The sequence below is a fragment of the Dipodomys spectabilis genome, unplaced genomic scaffold, assembly GCF_019054845.1.
Source record: "Dipodomys spectabilis isolate Male_0828 unplaced genomic scaffold, ASM1905484v1 ptg000138l, whole genome shotgun sequence".
NCBI classification, from domain to species: domain Eukaryota; kingdom Metazoa; phylum Chordata; class Mammalia; order Rodentia; family Heteromyidae; genus Dipodomys; species Dipodomys spectabilis.
In genome coordinates this window covers 7,090,132-7,110,296 of record NW_024870815.1, presented here as the reverse complement: position 1 = coordinate 7,110,296, position 20,165 = coordinate 7,090,132, and the positions used below count along the sequence as shown (strand labels likewise).

Genomic DNA, 20,165 nt, shown 5'->3' with positions numbered 1-20,165 from the left:
CTGGTAACACTTGATTTTCATAAGTGAGTGACAGTGTTGAAATCTAGTAGTTAGAGGCCAGACCTGCTGCTGAGCTTCCAACAATGCCCAAAACGGCCTCCTTGCTGCCCCATTCCTTCCAGAGCAACAGCTGGCCTGCCTGCCAGTAGTGGCAAGATGGAGAAACTCTGCTCTGAAGAATAGAAGTATTAGAATAGAACTTAAAAATAACAGGTGTTTTCTAGTTTTGATTCTACAACTGTGATTTTTACTATTTGCAACCTTCTGTTTTCAGCTGTGGGATTGATCATTGCCATTCTCATCCCTGTGGCAGTGGCTGTCATTGTTGGAGTGGTGACAAGTATCCTGTGTTACAGGAAACGAGAATGGTAATGAGTTATATGTTACAGACTAATTACATCTTTTCAGTTGTACTAGTTATATGCAAGTTTTAGTCAGAATTAGTGTTAATGTTAGAATTAGTGTTAATTAAGCGAGAATATGATATTTTTGTTTAAAGCAAATAGAGTAAAAGTATAAATTTTTCTCTACAGTTTTATCAATCAAGTAATGGCCATCTTGCTGAATATATTTAGGCAAAAGTAGAATAGCTGTCTACAAAACTAAATGTAATTTAATGGCTAAGTTCTCACTTTCTCTGGTGACCCATTGGGAAAATGTGGTCTTTGGGGCCGGCAGGCTGAGGGTGGGGGCAGTGGACTGTGAGCATGTGATAAGCCTGTGCTTGCAGAGTGTGGGTGAGCACCAGGAAGAGAGGGAGCTGAGCCAGGTGCCCTGAGCAGAGCAGGAAGGCTGCTGTGTGGGAGAGGCCTGAAGGACAAGGGCAGGAAAAGAACCTTCCAGACAGAGGATAGCTTCTGTGACACTCTGAAAGTAGAGAAGCTTTGTGGCTGGGTGAGGCAGGGGACAGAGGCAGGGACTGGAGTGGACTAAGGTGGGCAGGGTCTTAGTGAAGATGACCCTGTTTTCTTGGTCATTGGCTGGAGCTGTCCTGGCAGGGGTATGGGTGAACAGCTGCATTCATGACAGAAAAGACCTCACTTTCTTGAAAATGCCATTGTAATGACAGAGAAGCTAATGTATTCTAGCAATCTTGGCTGCTAAATCAAAATAGTAGCAGAATTACAGCATAACCTGTTTGGTAACCATATCTTCATTAGCAGAAATCATGTTTTAAAACAACCATTTTAATACCAAAACAAAGGCAAATTTAAAAAGATGTCTAGAGTCTAAAGTGTTTGACACATTAACAAAGTCATTCCTCCTTCAGGAATTTCACATAACAAGTTCTTCTTAATACCTGCAGCAAAAGAAGTATGGCAAGATATCGACCAAATCTCAGTTTGTTTGTGTTTGTTTTTCATTCAAGATTGGTAGCCTTTATCTTAACACAGCAAGTACCTTCCTGTGACACCTGGCTGTCACTTTTAGTACTTGTGAAGTCCCCCCTTGAGAAAGCGCCTGCCAGCACTCACTCAAGGTGTTCCTTCTAATAGTCAGACTTGGCGCAAGGGGGGGAGGGGAGGCAGAAAGCTGCAAAGGCAAGTGCATCCTGCCTCTTCACATTCCTGAAGTAATCGGTCCTGTAGTCGGAAAACTTTGGTTTGGATGAGCAACGACTGCATTTTATGTGGGATATGAGAGTGTAGTCACTATTGGAAGTTTGCTTTATTTTCATTAGATTGGAAAAAAGATACCTTGGCTCTAGAAATAAAATGACCATTTATATAGTTTTTAAATTGGAACCTAGTAGAGAATGCACTAGTAAATGAATATACCCTATTTTAACCTCAGCTGTTCATATATATATATATATATATATATATATATATATATATATATGTATGTATGAGCATAAAATAAGCCAGATGACTTACAAACTTTGCTACTTGACTGGTCATCTTATAGCTATTAAACTTAACTAATCATTCTTTATTTAAAGGATTAAAGAAACCTTCTACCCTGATATTCCAAATCCAGAAAATTGTAAAGCATTACAATTTCAGAAGAGTGTCTGTGAGGTAAACCTTTTCTCATTTTTTAATTAGTTTTTCTTTTTTAATTTTATTTCTTTTGTTTACTTTCTGTGGTACTGAGGAATCAAACCCAGGGCTTCATGCATGCTAGGCAAGCACTGTACCACTGAGCTACATTCCCAGCCCCTCCCTCTCACAAAAACTTTTGTGAAAAGTTTTTAACATGCATATGTCGTGCTAACACGAAAATATTGAAAAAGTAGCATACTTTAACATCTGCTCATTTTCCAGAGTTTTTAATCTTAAATTGTTTATACTATGCTCTCTTTTTTTCTGTTACTATTAATAGCAAGGAAAATACTGCTATGGAGAAAAACCTGGCTTGCTCTCATGTGCAGAATAGAGCAGCAGAGACAAATGTTCACAGGCTAATTTGAAAAAATAAGTAAAATAGGACTTTTTAGAAGGGGGAGCATTTAGTGCTATCTTAACCACTGCTTTTAAATTTATTTCTAGGGGAGCAATGCTCTTAAAACATTGGAAATGAATCCTTGTACCCCCAATAATGTTGAGGTTCTGGAAACTCGAGCAGCTCCTAAAATAGAAGATACAGAAATAATCTCCCCCGTAGCTGAGCGTCCTGAAGAGGGCTGTAATACAGAACCTGAAAACCATGTGGTTGTATCCTATTGCCCTCCAATCATTGAGGAAGAGATACCGAACCCAGTAGTGGATGAAGCAGGAGGGACTTCACAAGTCATTTACATTGATGTGCAGTCCATGTATCAGCCTCAGGCCAAACCAGAGGAAGAGCAAGACATTGACCCTGTGGTGGGGCCAGGCTATAAGCCACAAATGCGCCTCCCCATTAACTCCACTTTAGAAGAGACAGCTGCAGAAGATGACATAGACAAAACTGCAGGTTACAGACCTCAGGCCAATGTAAATACTTGGAATTTGGTTTCTCCAGACTCTCCCAGATCCACAGACAGCAACAGTGAAGTTGTCTCTTTTGGAAGTCCCTGCTCCATCAATTCCCGGCAGTTTTTGATTCCTCCTAAAGATGAAGACTCTCCTAAATCTAATGGAGCAGGGTGGTCCTTCACAAACTTTTTTCAGAACAAACCAAATGATTAAGTGTCACCATGTCTGTCACTTCAGTCTGCCATCTCAAAAAACTCTTACTGCTGGTGTTGCTGCAACAGTCCTGGGTGTTCTGGAGAGGGACCTTGTGAAGTACTGATAGCCGGGAAACTTCACTAATTTGAGTTACACTAGAAGTGTTAGAGCACTTTTAATATAGCCTGAAAGCCAAAGTACATAACTTACAATGTGCAGCCCACAAAACTCAAGATTTGGAACTATTTGTAATCAAGCCAAAGAATTCTCCTTCAAGAAGCATTTCAAGGGCCATACTATCCACATACATGCAAAACAGATGTTTTCTGTTGCTAGTGGTTGGTTTTCTCATGTATGTGCATTATGGAATTCAAGTGGATTTGAAGCCAAGGCAGACAAATGTCATTTAAATATTATATGACAAAAATGTCACATAGTGTTGATTTATCTGACATTTGCTTTGGTCCAGAAGGAAACCAAGCACAGATTTTCAAACATTGAAGATGATTCTCCTCTATCCACATCACTCACAAAAGTTAATTGTTAATTGTTAATGTAGCAACAGCTGTTAGTGTTCTGTTTGATAAAGTGTGCAGATTATTGTGCCTACTGTATAATGGTTATCAAACAGTTGTCTCAGGGGTGCAAACTTGGAAAATGAGTGTGACACTGACCAGCCCAAATCAGAATCACACTTTCTTGCTTTGGTAGGTTTTTCAAATCTTTCCATTTTTTTTGAAGTTTTTATGCTAGCTCCCTTTATTGTAGTTGATTACCCTAATATTTGAAATTTAAATTTCTAGGACTGTAAATCAAAGTTTTTTTAATCCATTTTAATTTGTGATATATCAGCTTTATATGAACAAATTCAGTAGTATTCATGTACAATTCCAGTTATTTACTATGTGAGATGACTACTAAGCAGTATCTAGTGGCTGATGTTAGCTGCCGTATGGAGCTCTGATTGGCTTTAGTTCTTCCTGAGAAGACCATGCCATCAAAACTCCAGTTGCTGATGGTCTTTGACACCTCCTAGCAGGTTTTCACATACGAGATCATAAAAACTATTGGAATCAGTGGAATACAACATCCTCTGCCCATCCTGGCTTCTCATTGGTCATGTCTACAGTGAATATGGTTGTTGGAAAAATAGAATGCGAAACTAAAAATGTATTTTCCTTGCCCTTCCTTGTCTATATATTTTGTCTTTTGATCATTAAGGTGAAAGCACTTGAAAATTTAAACCTTGGAGTAAGTTAAGACAGGCTTGTTTTATATCATATGAAGTTGTATAATGTGTTTTGCAAATAATGGATCAATTTTTTGAGTTTATCAATGTACCTTTTGAAAACTAATGTTGTACTAAAACAAATAATGGATGACAAGGGACAAAATCTATTCAGGTACTCATTGTATGAATTCTGATTTTAACTGCTAGGATTTAAGTAAATCCTGAGCATCATGATATGATATTTACATATATGAAATGAAATATACATAATGTGCATATATAGTATATGAAAGCTATATAATAAATCATAGAAGTTATGAAAATACATGAAAACAGACCAATCCCTAAGTAGAATTTTCTCTTGTCTTCCTTGGTATCCTCTTTGGCTCCTCTTTTTAGCCCCAACCTCACTTCCTCATGCTCTAAGGCAGGGCTGACTCCTCTCTTTACCACGCTTGTCATCCCATGTTCTGCCTTCCCTCAGATCATCTTGTTTCCTTTCAACCCCTGATTTTCTCTCTTTAGTTAAAAAACAAGTGTTGGTTAAGGTAATTGTTTATTGATCTAAACTACACTAATGTGTGAACACAGGAGAGAGTCTGAAGAATCATCCCCATCATCAAGATATATACATTTCACCTATACCCTTTCTAGGCTTTGTGATGAATCCCTGGGGTTCTTGAGTACAAGATTAAACTGTATGAGACAGATTCAGGGAGCTACTCCCACCCTCCCTGCCTCTAGAGTTCCATATCCAAGGATTCCTGAGTTAATGAGAAACAAGGTAACTGCTTGCTGGACAGGGCATGCACACTGTGACTTGGTATTATATAGTTCAGGAGAATGTGGATAGGTCAAAGGCCAAAGCAGATTTCCCTTTCTTCATGCAGTAGAAGATAGCCAGACCCCTGTGCAGAGTTGTTACCTTTACCCCCTTCTCCACCTGTGCATGTACAGGAACCTTGACAGAGAGAGGGAAGAGGGAAAGAGCGCTTTTGTCATTGTCCCCTTGTGTGCACTGTTTTGTCAGTGCAGGGTCCATGCTCGTATGTGCAAGCAAGGTGGCCTAACAGTGGCTACGGTCTGTCTAGTCAGAATAGTGACTTCTTGGAAGGCTTCAGGACTAGTTAGAAGGAAGGCTTACATGTGTTGCCTCCAGCTTTTCTTGACTTGGAAGAAAATGAGGAATCCCTCTTTCCCGATGAAAGCCCTATAGGTTAGACATTTTTAAATGTCTAAACTAGAATTATATTCTATTAGAACTGTATATAGGACACATTTTTATCCCTTTTGTACCCAGTTTCAAATCAGGCTTCCCTTGTGAGAAATGGAAATTATGGAGGTCACCGTAAGATTCTTGATTAGCTATTTCAAGTAATATTTAATATAAAATAGTCTTAAAGACTATTTGATATTAGATAGGCCTTGTGCTTATGTACTGCATGGATTGAAACGCATATGAGGTCTAAGTCCTCAGTCTGTTGAACCTCGAGTCCTGGGTTTGAGACTGTGGCTCTGGGTGTCTGGACAGTCAGTTGTGTGTTTCTGTGCTATGTGATAGAGGTGCTTTGTTCCTGCAGCTGGAAACAGAAGCAGCTATTCATTGAAAAGTTTGAGGGAGGAAGTGTCAGCCTCATTTCCCATACCAGCATTACTTTCATGGCTCATGAATCTGAAGGATTGCATTTAGAACATCTCATACTATTGCTTTCAGAAACTATGGTAAAAAGTCACAGTCTCAAAACTTCATGCAAACTGTAATCTTGTTGAAAATCAATCCGGTAATTTCCTAATGGTCTTCATACTGTCCGTGTTTAAAGAAGTCCTATCTTACAGTCCTTTCTGTGTTTGGATAATTAAGTGTAGTTCAGTGAAAGATAGTACAGAATATTTTTTTCCCCAAGAGAATTTGAAATTAATTTTATGATCATTTGAAACTGTCAATGCTTAAAAAGTGTTAGCTAACGTTTTCTACTGCTCAGGCATACAATTTGCAAACATTTTTCTGTTTGCACTAAGTTTTTGCCATCTTCTCTTTTGAACTATGTTAAATTTTGTATGATTTTAAATGCCTTTTTCTTATTTTGAAAGTGTAAAATTGGGTATCTCACGTAAAATGCAAGGTGAATTGTTCGCTGTTGAGACTAGGCATATAGCAAAAGGGCAATGAATAATTTTGTATTGACTAAGTCCCATCTCATTCTATTGCAAATTCAACAGAATTTTTCTCAAGGAGTAGTATAATGGCACATTCTAATTTGTGTGGATCTGAAACTTTTGGTTCAGAGATTCAAATCTACAGCCAAAAGCAGCTCAGAAAAGATTCATATACACATATCACTAGATGTCTTCATAATTTATAGTTGTTCTTATTTGACGGGTACTCAGTTTGGGACCCAGAATGTGTTCTGACAAAAGACACTGCATATGTGAGCCTAACTGATTAAGTATTCATTCTCTCAATAAAACATTTCTTGGGTGTCATAGCCAACATCTTTGGTATCCAGAAGAGAAAGACTAATGGCCAAACTTACATGACATCCATCTGTACACTTAGTCGTAGAGGATCAGTGGAAATTGCTTGGCTTAAGTTTGGTTTATTTATATCTTCATGGATTATGTCTCAGGGCTTTTAATAATATTTAAGCCTCTTAATGTAACCACTAGGGTGGTTACATTTTTATTCCTTTCCAATTAGTATGATCATGATTGTGTTAATTATAATGAGTTATCTTCAAATGCCGGGGTAAAGGATTGAGAACAACGGTTTTTTGACTATATTGGACCTTATTGAATATGATAGAGTTTGAGGGGTCATTACTTGGTCTAGAATATCTCCACATACTTATGATAGTTGATTGTAAAAGAATTCTATTTCAACCTGAAAAGTATGTATTTCTCCCTGTACTGGAAATGTTAATATTTTGAATTGTAAGTGTCCAATTTTAAACAGAATTTCCATAAGCAAGACAAATTCTGTGCTGAACTTTTATGAAAATTAACAACGGGGTTGGGGGATATCAACTGAATTTTTTTGTGGGGGAGTGGGGTCCGGTCGTGGGGCCTGAACTCTGGGCCTGGGCACTGTCCTTCAGCTCTTCAGCTCAAGGCTAGCGCTCTACCACTTGAGCCACAGCGCCACTTCCGGCTTTTTTCTTTTTGCTTATGTGGTGCTGAGGAATCGAACCCAGGGCCTCAGGCATGCAAGGCAAGCGCTCTAACACTGAGCCACCTTCCCAGCCCCACTGAATGTTTTTAAGAGTAAGTACTTAGCTGAACAACCATAGAAATAATTCATTTGATAATACTTTTATGAATAAATTATAACTAAACATAATGTCATAACTTACATTACCTGTTGGTTGCTGGGATAAAATACCTTAAAAACTAAATAAGATGTGAATGAGAAATAATGTCTGATTGACAAGGAAATTGATTTTTATTACATATATTTTCTAAGATTACCTCTACATTAGCTAATCATAGTTTAAAAGGAAAACTACAAAGGACCTTATACTGCTCTGAATCCTAAAATAACTTGTTTACCAAACTGAATAGCTCACTTAAATCTATTGATTTTATTATACTTTAAAAATATACTTTCCACTAGAATTACTGTATTTTGTAAATGGTCAACCTTCAATATCTGAACAGACTTACTTTTTCTTAAGTGTTCTAATGTTTTGTTACAAAAGATCAAAAGATTTCTAGGCCGGGTGCCAGAGGCTCATCCCTGTAATCCTAGCTCTACTCAGGAGTCTGAGATCTGAGGATTGCGGTTCAGAGCCAGCCCAGGCAGGAAAGTCTGTGAGAGGCTTATCTCCAGTTAGCCACCAGAAAGTCATAAGTGGTGCTGTGGCTCAAGTGCTTGCCTTGAGCTGAAGAGCTGAGGGACAATGCCCAGGCCCAGAATTCAAGCCCCACAACTGACCCAAAAAAAAAAAAAGATTTCTAGGTGGTAATAGAATTTTCATTAAATCGTAAATAAGTTAACTGTTAGATTTAACATTGGTATTAATATTTTTGAAATAGTTCATAGAAAAAATACTAAATTATGATTCTTATAAATTTGTTCTTAATCCAGTTTTATCCAAATGCTTTCCTCCATTTTTTCCTACAGGTTTTGTTTAATTTTCCCTTCCAGCAGATATTTAGGAAAAAATATGAATAGCATAGAAAACATTTTGATAATTGAAGATGAAACCCTTTTCAATTCATTGTCGGTTTTATGTGACATCTTGGGATTTGTTTTCTTCTAATATTTTATTTAAAATGAGCATAGTTTTTTCAGTTCTGAATTGCTTGAAGAAGGTTGTTCTGGACAGAAAAAGACATTTTTATTTGAGATCATGTCACCTAGTAAGATTTTTTTTATACCATTTCTTCTCTCTCACTATCTGGCCACAATTCAAAATTATAACACTTAAGAAATTACCATTTTTATATTCAAAATGACATTTTAGTGAATTACTGTTTACAAAATACACATACTGTGAACAGATAGAAGTTTTTGTCTTTTATAAAGTTTGTAGAATGAGTGTTTTTTAAAAGGTGGTATTCTATTAAATATTTTAGTTTAGTTTTTTAAATATAACTACTAGTTACTGTTTACTAACTTTTGTTTGGTCAGGTGTGTGTAAATGTAGCTGAAAGAAGCAGGGAGAAATGCAGATTCAACACAGTTCCCTTTTCTATTTCTTGAAACATTACCACTACAAACATTTTCTTCTTCACATAAATGATCAGTCAGGATGTGCTGTACTTAAAATCATGCTCAATCATACAAGGAATCACTGAAATATGTGTGTACATGGGAAGCAAACTCTAGATTGAAGAGCGTGATTCACTCTGATTCACAGTATTCTGAGTTTAGTGTGAAATAAAATTCTGTAAGTGCAATCTCTACTCCCAGACACTACAACTGAAGTATTTCCTGCCTTGGGAAAATGTGGATATTCTGTTGCTCTTACAATGGGAAATTTGGATATTTTACATCATTATACAATTTCAGAATTTAGTTTCTATATCTTTTGGGAAAATGTGGCAAAAGACATAGAATACAAATAGTAACCTACTAAGGCATCATAAATATAAAACTAGTATGCTTGGCTGTTAACTATATTACTTATGTCTGTTTTTAAAACATGCATGTATTTAACGATTTTATCATAGTATTGTCATGGAAAAAAATAAATATATTTTCTTACATCTTAACCTCGAAAGTTTGGGCTTTGTTTTTGTCTGTTTTTTTTTTTTGTCTCATATTTTAAGCACTCAGGAAAGTCAGCTTTTGCATTGTGTTCACACTTTTTTATTCTATCTCGTAAGACAGTAGTTCGAAAGCAGTTGTCTAGAATAACAGCTGCATTTTAGTATTTGAGACATTTCTGTGCTTTTGGTACATCCTTCTATCCTCCATTAAATTTGCATTCTATTCACAAGAGAAATTGAGAAAAGTAATCAGATAGAATCCAGAATTAGCAAATGATTAATAAATGCCTATCCTTAAAGTGTGGTCTTTTACTTCATATTCTCCAAAGATAGTCTGGACATTTCTGGAGTCCTTGGGAATGTGTCAAAATGTCACTTCACCTTTCTGAAGTTTGGAACTACATTGACTGATTTAGCAAAATCTCACTTTAAAGTACAAAGTCATCTTAAGCAGAAGTTCATAAAGGGAAAAATGAAATTCTTCATTACAGGCAGCTCTGACTCAACAAGAATAACCAAGATTTAGCCTGTAAAAGAGAAGTTAGCAATTAATTGTGGAACATATGTTAGCATTTAAATACTAGCAGACTTTTTATGATCTGACCTTGGGTACTTTTCAGTACATAATTTGTTTCTCAGATGTGATTTCTTGAGCTCAAAGTGTATACAACCATCAACCTCAGGAACTTTAAAAAAGTCAAAAAGGAGATAATGATGTGGTTTTTAAGAAAAAGAAAAATAGAGATGTAGGAATGAATTTTAATGCATAGTATTCAACATCATACTACGTTAGCTTGCAAACAGATTTACATACTTGAGCTATAGAATTTGTTTTGAGCAACTTACAAATTTGACCCATTTCCCTTCACCTGGAGTTACTGATCTAACAGGAAAAGTGATTTCCAAACATTCATCTTTCCCGAAGTTCAGGGATGACTTCAGGTGATCTGTGTCTAAATCAGAGATGATTTTTATCCTTGAGTGAGTGATTACTCTCAGATTATGCAGACAGGTATTTGAGGAGGCTCTTGACAAAAGTTAGGTGAAAATCATTTTACAATAATGCAACTCCAGTGTATTAACTTCCTATATGGATGTCTGTAAACACTTGAAAAATGAGAAAGATTGTCAAGTTCCAGCTCATACTGAACTCTCCCTCATCAGTCAGCCTATGGGCTCTGCTTGGGAGGATTATACACAGCATACACAACCCTTCATGATGTGCTTCTGTCCTGCTCCATCAGAGACACTTCAGACTTTCTGACCAACACTATAAAGGTATAAATGCCTATCAACCAGTCCAAACACATCTTAGATGTATAGGAGTTGATAGTAAAAGGCCTGCTGCATTACTTCCAGGGGCCATGCCCATGAAGCTGCTGACTAGAGTCTTCCTGTCCCTATTGGGTAACTTCTTCCATCTTTAAGTTGTAGTTGAGCATCATTGGTTCCAAGAAGTCTTTGCCAGAGTCTCAAGTCCGCAGCTCTCTACACCATCCCCTTCTGCGCTTATGCATGGTACAGTGCACGATCTGGCACTTCTCTTTGGAGGCCAGAATAAAAGAGTGCTGTATTCACTATTGCATTCACAAAGCATGACATAGCATCCACCCCAGCTGAGGTGCTTGATAAATAGTCTTTAAATATGTCCTAACAAAAAATCTAAGTAGTTTAATGTGTTTGCCTGGTTGCTAGAAATACTTTGTGCTAGATGATCCATCCTGCAGTAGTCTCCAACTATGGAAAGACAGTGTTCTTGATTGGAATAGAACCACAGGTGACCTGAGGTGGCATAAGGCCAATCTTGGCTCACCCTTCCTGCCTTGGAATGTTCTCAAGTACGTGCTGAGTGCAATTCCCTTTTCTCTGTAGAAGGAAATTTGCCCCTATCCTTTTCTTTCTGACCACAGCCATGGTGGCTAATTGGACTTTAGAGTAGACAGTAGATTGGCCTTTCTACCCACTGTCCACTGACCCCAGAGCCCAGTTCCTCCGCAGGTTGAAATTTATCTTCATTGTCTATGGGTCAAGTTCTCTATAGCCTTCCAACTTCCTGGCCCACCTCTTACCCAGTTGCATAGCTGTTTCTCCAAGAGACAGTCATCAGATGGTCTTCAAACATCTGTTTTGGATTTGGATAAGCCCAGGTTTCATCCCCAGGCAGAGTAGACACCTATTCCACCCAGAAGTACTACATATTTCAACAACAACAACAAAAAAAACTCCTCCTAGAGCACATAAGTCCAGGGGTCTCCAAGCTTATAGTCAGACCCTGCAGTCAGGACAGTCACTGTACCAGTGGGTCCAGTCCAGTGGCTGTGAAGAGGCTATTCAAAACATCACCTATTCAGGAAATGGGACCAATCCTCCAAAAGAAAAGGGTGATATTCTAAATGGACATAAAAGGACTCCAAAAAAGAAAACGACATTAAAGGAGCATCTTTCTGGGCAGCAGCATCTCTGCTTAACAATTTGCTTTTTATCTTTTAGACCACTTTTCTGTAACAGATATTCACATGTAGGCTTATATGCTTATCTATGAATATATTGTATATTCTGTTTTATAATTCCATTTTCTTTATTATATTTTGAACATCTTTTGTATCAATGGGATATTTCTGAGGCACTATTCTTGCATGTATATATAAAATTCCAATAGGCTGATGAATTACTTAATTCCTTATGATAGACTTTTATTGTTGTTTGCCTATATTTTTTGCCAAATAGTGGCAAACAGTGAAAGTTAGGAAAAAGTGTTTGGCATGAGTTTGGCAGCACTGAGGAGCTGATGCTTGAGTTGCATAGTAAGCTATTGGCACAATTTGCGCAAAAACTCTCAATGCAAACAGACAGAAATGTGATCTTTTAAGCCGGGCACAGAGGCTGAGATCTGAGGATTGCAGTTCAAAGCCAGCCCAGGCAAGAAAGTCTGTGAGATTATTTTTATTATTTATTTTCTTTTTGGTGGTTGTGTGTCTTGAACTCTGGGCCTGGGCGCTGTCCCTCAGCTCTTCGGCCCAAGAAAAGCGCTCTACCACTTGAATCACAGCGCCACTTCCTGTTTTCTGGTGGTTAATTGGAGAGAAGAGTCTCACTGACGTTCCTGCCCAAGCTGGCTTTGAAACACAATCCTCAGATCTCAGCTTCCTGAGTAGCTAGGATTACAGGCATGAGCCACTGACACCTGACTGTCCATGAGATTCTTATCTCCAATTAACCACCAGAAAACCAGAAATGGTGCTATGGCTCAAGTGATAGAGCACTCACCTTGAGCCAAAGAGCTCAGGGACAGCACCCAGGCCCAGAGTTCAAACCCCACGATCAACAACAACAACAACAAAAGTGATCTAGAACTTAAGTAAAACAGATTTGAATCTCCATACATAGCTCTGCTTACACGCTAAAAAATTGACTGACAGAGACTGGGAGCAGGGACTGCCCAGAGCTCATGCTGAATGGCCACTGGAAAGGGCAGCTGCCCGACTCAGTTTCCTCAGTCCCAACAGCACCCGAACAACCACTGTACTGGGCACTTAGTCATTGGCAGAGGGTCCTTGAATTCAAAGCGGACAGGCTTTCCAGTACCTATAAATAGGAATGTTAAAATTGTTTTACGCTGGGCAGAGAATTCCCCTGTCCTCACAGTCTCTTTGACTCATTGTTTAAGGAAGTAGCAGACTGTGGCATATTCTTGAGTTGGCAACAGATCTGAAGTCTATGATATAGCAGATACATTTTAAGAAAATTATTCCAGTTTCCTGTGGAGTATTACCTGGAGGTGGGAAAGACTGGAAGTCAGAGTTGATGAGGGTTGTGGCAGGCAGGAACCTAAAAAGGACCCCAGAATGCTTGCTCCCAAACTTCTCCCAAACTCTGAATCTGATGGGCTGTCACTCCCAGAATGAGGTTCCTAATTGGATGACCAGTAGTTAACAAAATGAGAAATGATTTGGGGTATGCCTGGCCAAATCAGGAAGTACTTAACAAGTCCTCTTGCAAAAGGGACTTCTGCTTGACCAGTGAACTTTAAGGGCGTGCCAAGTCTCAGGGGAGACACCTGACACCTTGATTTCAGGAGCTGCATCTTCATTGTGTGTATGTTTCTCAGGGCTTACTGTCTAGGAGTTAGTTTGCACATAACAAGAGATGAGAGTGTGTTGAGATGAGGGTCTGTGGAGAGGAAAGTCATGGCAGTGCTGCTGAGGAGACAGCAAGTCATTGACACATCCTGTCCCCAGCAGCCCAAGGGCCAAACTCCCAGAGGCTACAGCATTCCAAGCCAGACAAGGTCAAGTCCCAAAAGGTAAGGACTCCAGTCTTTGGCAAGGGGCTCAACCCATTGGCACCCAGGTTCCTTCATTTCTGAGATCACGGGCATATGGTTTGAATAATCAGAGGGCTCATTTTCCCCTGGTCTGTCTTATTTGTGATCCACAACACAAATCCCTTGCATAGTTGCCCTTTGACCACCAAGTTTGAGCAGGACATAAAATGTCTCCCAGGGATGCTGAGATCCTAGCACAAGGGCTGCATGGCTCCTTACATCCTCACCGCCCTGGCCCTCTCCAGCTAATAGTGCATTCTCTCTGCCTCTGCTTTCCTTCAGCCAACTTCCTAACAGGGCTTTCCTCAGCTAATCCACTGGCCTGGTGCCTTGTACTTTTCTCATTAAATAAGTATAAATGACAAATTCCTTGAGCCTCCCTCGCCTTCCTTTTTCAAGACATTCTAATCCTCGTCTTCTCATAGCCAAGGCCAGGCTGCAGCCCCTTGGTACCCGGCTGTCCACCAGGACATGGCAGCCAGGACACCAGCTGAGAGAGGCCACACCACAGAGTGGGAAATCTTGGTGCTTTTTACACCATTTGCATCTGAAGCAAAGCAGAAGATAAATAAAGAGACTGCCTCCAGATGCTAAGACAGGATGTTCCTCCCTTGTCTTTCCAGGAAAACAGCAAGTGCTCCTGGGAGCACACACTTTCCAGGATAAAGATGTCCCAGCAAGGAAAAGACAGAGAGAGAAGACCTGGCGAGGTTTTGCCTGCTGTTTGTCCTGCTCTTTCAGCTCATGGTTTGGCTGGGGCTCAGCAGGAGTCCAGGGAGGGCACCACTGGCCTGAAATATATTGCAGCAACTCCCCTGGGTGCTGAAGCTTATTGGTAGAGTCCAAGGGAAAAGAATTCTATCCAGGCCCATGGGCCTGTGGAGGGGCTGAAACCCACTCTGTGGAATAGTTCTGATTTATACTTCCAGATCTGCTCATGCCAAAGTTCTCTGATATTTTGGAAGAGGTTTTAGAAGATGTCTGCCTCATGAGAGCTAGAGTAACTACCAGCCAAGCAGACTTTGGGGACCAGTCTCTGCCCAATCACCCCCCACCACCCCGCTCCCCCCTCCACCTACATAGCTACATCACCAGGCCATCTGACCCAAGTGAACCTCAGACTTGCGCTTGGTAATCCTTAGTCCTTGAGCAGGTCAACACTGACTGAAGGTCAGATTAAGGAGTAGGGAAGTTCCCGGATGCAGCTCCCCAGTGCCGCAGCATGGTGGCATACCGGGTAGACTGCCTTTCTGCACAGCTTTTGTCTTTGCAAGTCAGACCCTGACCATCTGCTCTGGCCCTCCTAGGAGGGCTTTAAGATCAAATATCCTTCTACATGAGTTTTGATCATTCAGAAGGTCTAACCCAGGAGGCAGTGTATGCTGTTGAATTGGTGTAGTCAACTTTGCTGGCCTGAGTGTGGTCACTGATAATTTGGAATTTCTTAAGGACAGGCCAGGTGATCTCCACAGAGGACCACAAACGTAAATGCCTCCAGGCTTGGTGTCTTAGGGCTTCCCATAGTCCAGGCAGAGCTGTCTGGAGTCCTCATCTTTGAAGTTCATGTAGTCTATGCACCCAGTTATGATACACTCGAAGGATGCACAGCTTCTAGAGGATGAGCTAACTGTGGAAGAGGGCTGAAGCAGCATATATACTTTGTGTGAGATTCTAGTTTTGTTCCCGATGCCCTGCCTACTCTCCCCCACTTTTCCCACCCCCTTCCCCGAGGCTTCCTCAGGGCAAATGACCTGAAGTACTTTTAAACGTCTTCTTTTCTCAGTGCAGGGGTTGTGCCTCCTCCATTGCTTTTAGGAACCCCTCCCCCCTCCCCACACAACACCTCCCCTGTCAGCTTCCTGGGCTGGGCAGAAGTTGGGGAAAGCAGGGAAGAGAATGGGAAGCAGCTAATGCTTTTTCCAGGCCATGCTCCTAAAGCCTCTCCACTTGGAACTAGAATTCTCTGCCTTTATTTCCCTAGCAACTGGGCCTCCTTAGGCTGTAGGCCACCCCTGGGCAATTCCCTCCTAGGAAGAGCAGCTTGCTCTGTGTGTGTGTGTGTGTGTGTGTGTGTGTGTGTGTGTGTGTGTGTGTGTGTGTGTGTGTGTGTGTGTGTGTGTGTGTGTGTGTGTGTGTGTGTGTGGTGGGGGAGGGGTTGGCAATCAGGCTGCTGCAAGGAGAGACTAGGGGCCCCTCCTAATCCCTATTTGTCTCCCTTTGGGAACTCACAGTGCTAAAAACAAACTTTCTGAGAACCGTATTTTTTCTGGGTTAAAGGTGAAAAATGCAGCATTTCCTCCAAGTGGAAAGGACTGGGCTTGCCAGCTCTGGGCACATTTCCGAGATCCTTCCTCCCACTCAGGGAGGAGGCAGCGCCCCTCAAGGGGGAGCAGGGAGGAGGTGGAGGAAAGGAGAGGAGGGAAGTGGGAAGGAAGGCATCAGTTAAGGTGAAGTCCGGGCGTGGGTATGAAAACCAGCAGTCCTGTTTGTGTTGGAACAGCCTAGACGACAACTGGACTGGTCAGGAAATGAAAGGCAAATAAGAGGGCAGCCATCAGAGTGGTGGCAGACAGAGCTGAGGAAGCTACTGGGGGCAGTGTAAGGGACAAAGAAGCCCCCACAGTCTGGCCTGAGGGAGCTCTCCAGGGTGGGCATAGAGGAAGCATAGAAGGTTGAGAACATCCATCTTAACAGGGCAGGGATGATGGTATCGCTTTGCCTGTACCTCTCACCCCTGTCAACCTTGTTTAGAACCCGTGGGACATTCTGGGGACTTTCCTCAGATCCTGGTTGTAGGACAAATGTTTTTCAGGGATCAGGCCTCAGATAACCTTCTACAGCATAGGAACTGAATTAACCTCGGAGTACCTTGGCTCTTCTCCAGACTTTTCTCCCTGGCCAAAGCCAAGAGCGCAGCCAGCCTGCTCCACTTCTCAGATGGCAGCTGCCCCCAGACCAAGGCCTCCTCAGTACAATATGGCTGTCCAAGGTCAGACAAGAGGTAGAAGGAAAGATGTATGAGGGGGGATGAAAGGAAGGGGTTAGGACTTGGAGAGAGACTAGCACTGTTGCCATTGGGCCTGGCGAGTTGCCAAGAACTTCTCAAATCACACTCCAGGTGAGCTGCAGCAGATCTGTGGTCAGGAAGCCATGAGTCCCTACTGCACCACATCTTAACCACACAATATGCGATGGTAGACTGGTTGTGTTCACGGCCTTGTTTCAATACCCCTCCCTGTTTCTGTATCATGTGCCTTAGTAGAGCTTCTTGAGGTGGAAAGCAATCCCAGATTTGCTTTGGAGGTGGAGTCAGTCTATAGACTGACTCAAAGGATGTGGCTGAAGTGCCACATGGTATTTCAGTTTCAGACTTGAGCTACATCTTACTCTCATACCCTGCCCTTCTTTATTGTCATGGAAATGCTGGCTCACCATTACCTCGCAGCTCCCAGGAGAAGGATGAAGCAGGCTCCAGTCATCTTTCCTTACCACCGTCCTAGCCAAGGCCCACTGACATCAGCAACCCCTCCACAAGTAAGCCAGGCCCACTGAGACCAGAAGAAGCCCCTAGTCAATCTCACTGAGAACAGCAGAGCTGCCAAGCTGGTCACTCAAAGCACACAGGCCATAAACACTTCCTGCTGTGTGTCACGGAGGGTACAGAGCAGCATAATTGGGACTAAAGATAACTGATACACTTGGAGAGAAAATGGAGATACCCACAATTCCAGGCTCTCCTGCCCATGCGTACTAAGGTCTAATCTCTCAGTTTAAAGCTAAAGATTTTATCCTCTTTGCTACCCCTGCCCTATTTCCTGGGTATTATCCACAGAGAGGGCAAAAGAGCATCACTCTCTACACTCCAGCCCTCAGCCCTTCTTGTTACTGAGTCTCTCTACTCTGTGTCCATGTCACCTGCAGAAACGGCACTGTGCTGCCCTCTTCCTGTAGCCCTGACTGCTTTCCAATCCATTTGGGCTTCATTTCCTCCTGGGCCCTCATCCCCGGGTCATTGCCTTTTTCTCTGGATAGCACTTGCATGGAACAACAGTTCATCTGCAAGGCAACTCTTTGGCCTGAATTGAGCTGGAGATTTTGCTAAAATCACCATGAATTTCCCAAGTCTGGAAGCAATCCATTCAAAACTGACTGTAGGAGCAACTCCATTATATCTTCCAAATCATTGGCTTTGGCACTCTCTGAGGGAAAGGTGTTGAGGTGAGGGTGTCCGGGAGGGGGCAGGGCTTTCTACACGGGACTTCTCTCCAGATTGCACTGACCAGCTAATAATATGCACAGAGTGGGAGGATTGTTGTTATCACTGTTATTGGATGAATGGAGTATTTGGAAAGCTTCCTGGTTTCCTTTGGTAGGAAAGATCTGGATCACCAAATGCTTCTGAAGACAGAGGCAGAAATTTGGGGCACAGGGGAAAATTATCTATTGTCTATTCCTCAGCTGAAAGCCTTCACATGCTTAAAGCTATGCTTTGCTAAAGCTCTCAAGTCTTCACTGAATGAATGCTGCACAAGCAAGAGGCCTAATTATAGGCTTTTGCCTGAGCTGGATCCAATTTCCTCTTTGGGGGCAGCGTTCATCTCACCTTTCTCTTCGCAAGTCCTGTCATGGGGACCTGCCAGTGAGCCAGCTGTCTGTACAGGTCACGTGCATGCATAGCAAAGGGGCACAGCTGATGGAACCGAAGAAAGACGTTCCCTTTCTCAGATTCTCGTTAAGACCTTTGGACCCCAGTCTCTGCCCAGCCTTGTAAAGTCCACTTGTGGATGCAGCATCTGTAAAAGCATCTCCATGAATGAATGAATGAATGAATGAGTTCTTGCCTTCTTTATCGTCTTTATTCAGGTTTATTACAGACATTCTCCTCTTAAAACAAAATGACAGTGTCTCACATTCTCTTAGTCTGCTCATTTTACTGTTTCAAATTCATCCCCTCAAGTCACCAATATGTACTGCAAAAGAATGGTCAGCTCCCCCAATGTCCTGCCCAAAGCATCTCCACCACTCACTGACACCACAAATGGCCCACACCAGTCTCTGGGAGAAAAGTTTTAGAAAAAAATGTCCAAGAATTAGGATCATCCACCCTAACTTCCAAAAGTATATTGTTTGGGCAGTCTGCAGCTATAAAAAATATACACATAGAAAAGTACAGCTACAAAATCAAGGAACCCATTTTTTTTTTTTTAGATTTGCATTTATAAAAAGAAAAGTGGGGATTTTTGCAATAAAGGTAAGTTATGGGGAAGTGGGCCACAATATGATTACAGGTTTAATCTCCCCCAACCTTTATTTTCATGAATAGTCCAGAGCACATTAAGCCAGACAGTGAGGCATAGAAACAGTTAATTTGAACAATCCATGGGCCAAGGTGGGAAATCTGAAATTCAAGGTCACACACAGTCATTCTGTTGTAATAGTGTCATAGGTCAGGGAAGGAGAGATGTAGCCTAATACTGCTTTATAAAGTTCTCTCTCCCTCATTCTCTCTCTTTCTGAGTCACAACACAGTCATTGAACTACAACAGACAGGCTGTGGAATTCACATTCACGTGTGATCTCTGGAAGATTCTACACATTCAATAGCTAAAGCCTGACACTTCCTACACGGAGTATCCCCGTGGTGTGACCCACAGTGTCAGCAGGAAAGGCCACCGAAGGCCTCCATCTTGGTTCTCGGTTTCCATCAGCGTGTACTTTCTTCTTGAGGAGAGGAAACACATCTGGTCTCCAGGCCTCTGTGTGAGGCGTCAGGCTGTGTCTCAGGGCCCCGTGATGCTGAGAGGCTCTGTTCCTTGTGCAAGGACAACTGCTGTTACTTGGCGCCACAGGTGTTGATGTTTTTTCCATCTGCAGCATCTTCCACGAGGGAAATGTGGTAATCGGTGGACAGGGTGAAATGAGAGATGCAGCCCACAAGGCCTCGCATGTACTGCCTGTTGGTGTGCAGAGCAATTTCCTTCATGCCACCTGCCAGGAAGCAAACAGGTGGAGTGAACCAGAGAAGAAGTGTCCGAGGAGAATTTGAATGTTCACCAGCCAAGGCATCCCGTGGCTGACAAAAAGAAACCGCTCACTTCATTACATCTGTTTTATAATTTTCCCCGAAGGAATAGGTTGACGTGGATGAATTTGATAAACGGCAAAAGGTTATGAAAACATACCTCATGTGTGATTTCTGGCCCCAAAGACCCTTATAAAAATTTGAAATGTTGTATGATATCAACATCATACTATGTCATTAGAGGTGATGTCATCTTCAATCACAAGAAATACACTGAGGGTG

General features: G+C 41.5%; 2 protein-coding genes across 4 annotated transcripts in view; one reads left to right on the top strand and one right to left on the bottom strand.

Annotated features, from left to right (window-relative positions):
* Lifr (LIF receptor subunit alpha) overlaps positions 1 to 6,263 on the top strand; it is a 55,228-nt gene extending 48,965 nt beyond the window's left edge. For all 3 annotated transcript variants that reach the window (XM_042690521.1, XM_042690520.1, XM_042690519.1), the window contains exons 18-20: positions 275 to 368; positions 1,943 to 2,021; positions 2,493 to 6,263. In XM_042690521.1, the coding sequence (XP_042546455.1) occupies positions 275 to 368; positions 1,943 to 2,021; positions 2,493 to 3,113 (794 nt within the window). In that variant the 3' untranslated portion in view covers positions 3,114 to 6,263. The remainder of the gene's footprint in view (positions 1 to 274; positions 369 to 1,942; positions 2,022 to 2,492) is intronic.
* Positions 6,264 to 19,104: 12,841 nt separating this feature from the next.
* The window catches only part of Egflam (EGF like, fibronectin type III and laminin G domains), a 170,652-nt gene continuing 169,591 nt past the window's right edge, over positions 19,105 to 20,165 (bottom strand). The window contains exon 22 of the mRNA XM_042690631.1: positions 19,105 to 19,849. Coding sequence (XP_042546565.1) covers positions 19,695 to 19,849 — 155 coding nt within the window. The 3' untranslated portion in view covers positions 19,105 to 19,694. The remainder of the gene's footprint in view (positions 19,850 to 20,165) is intronic.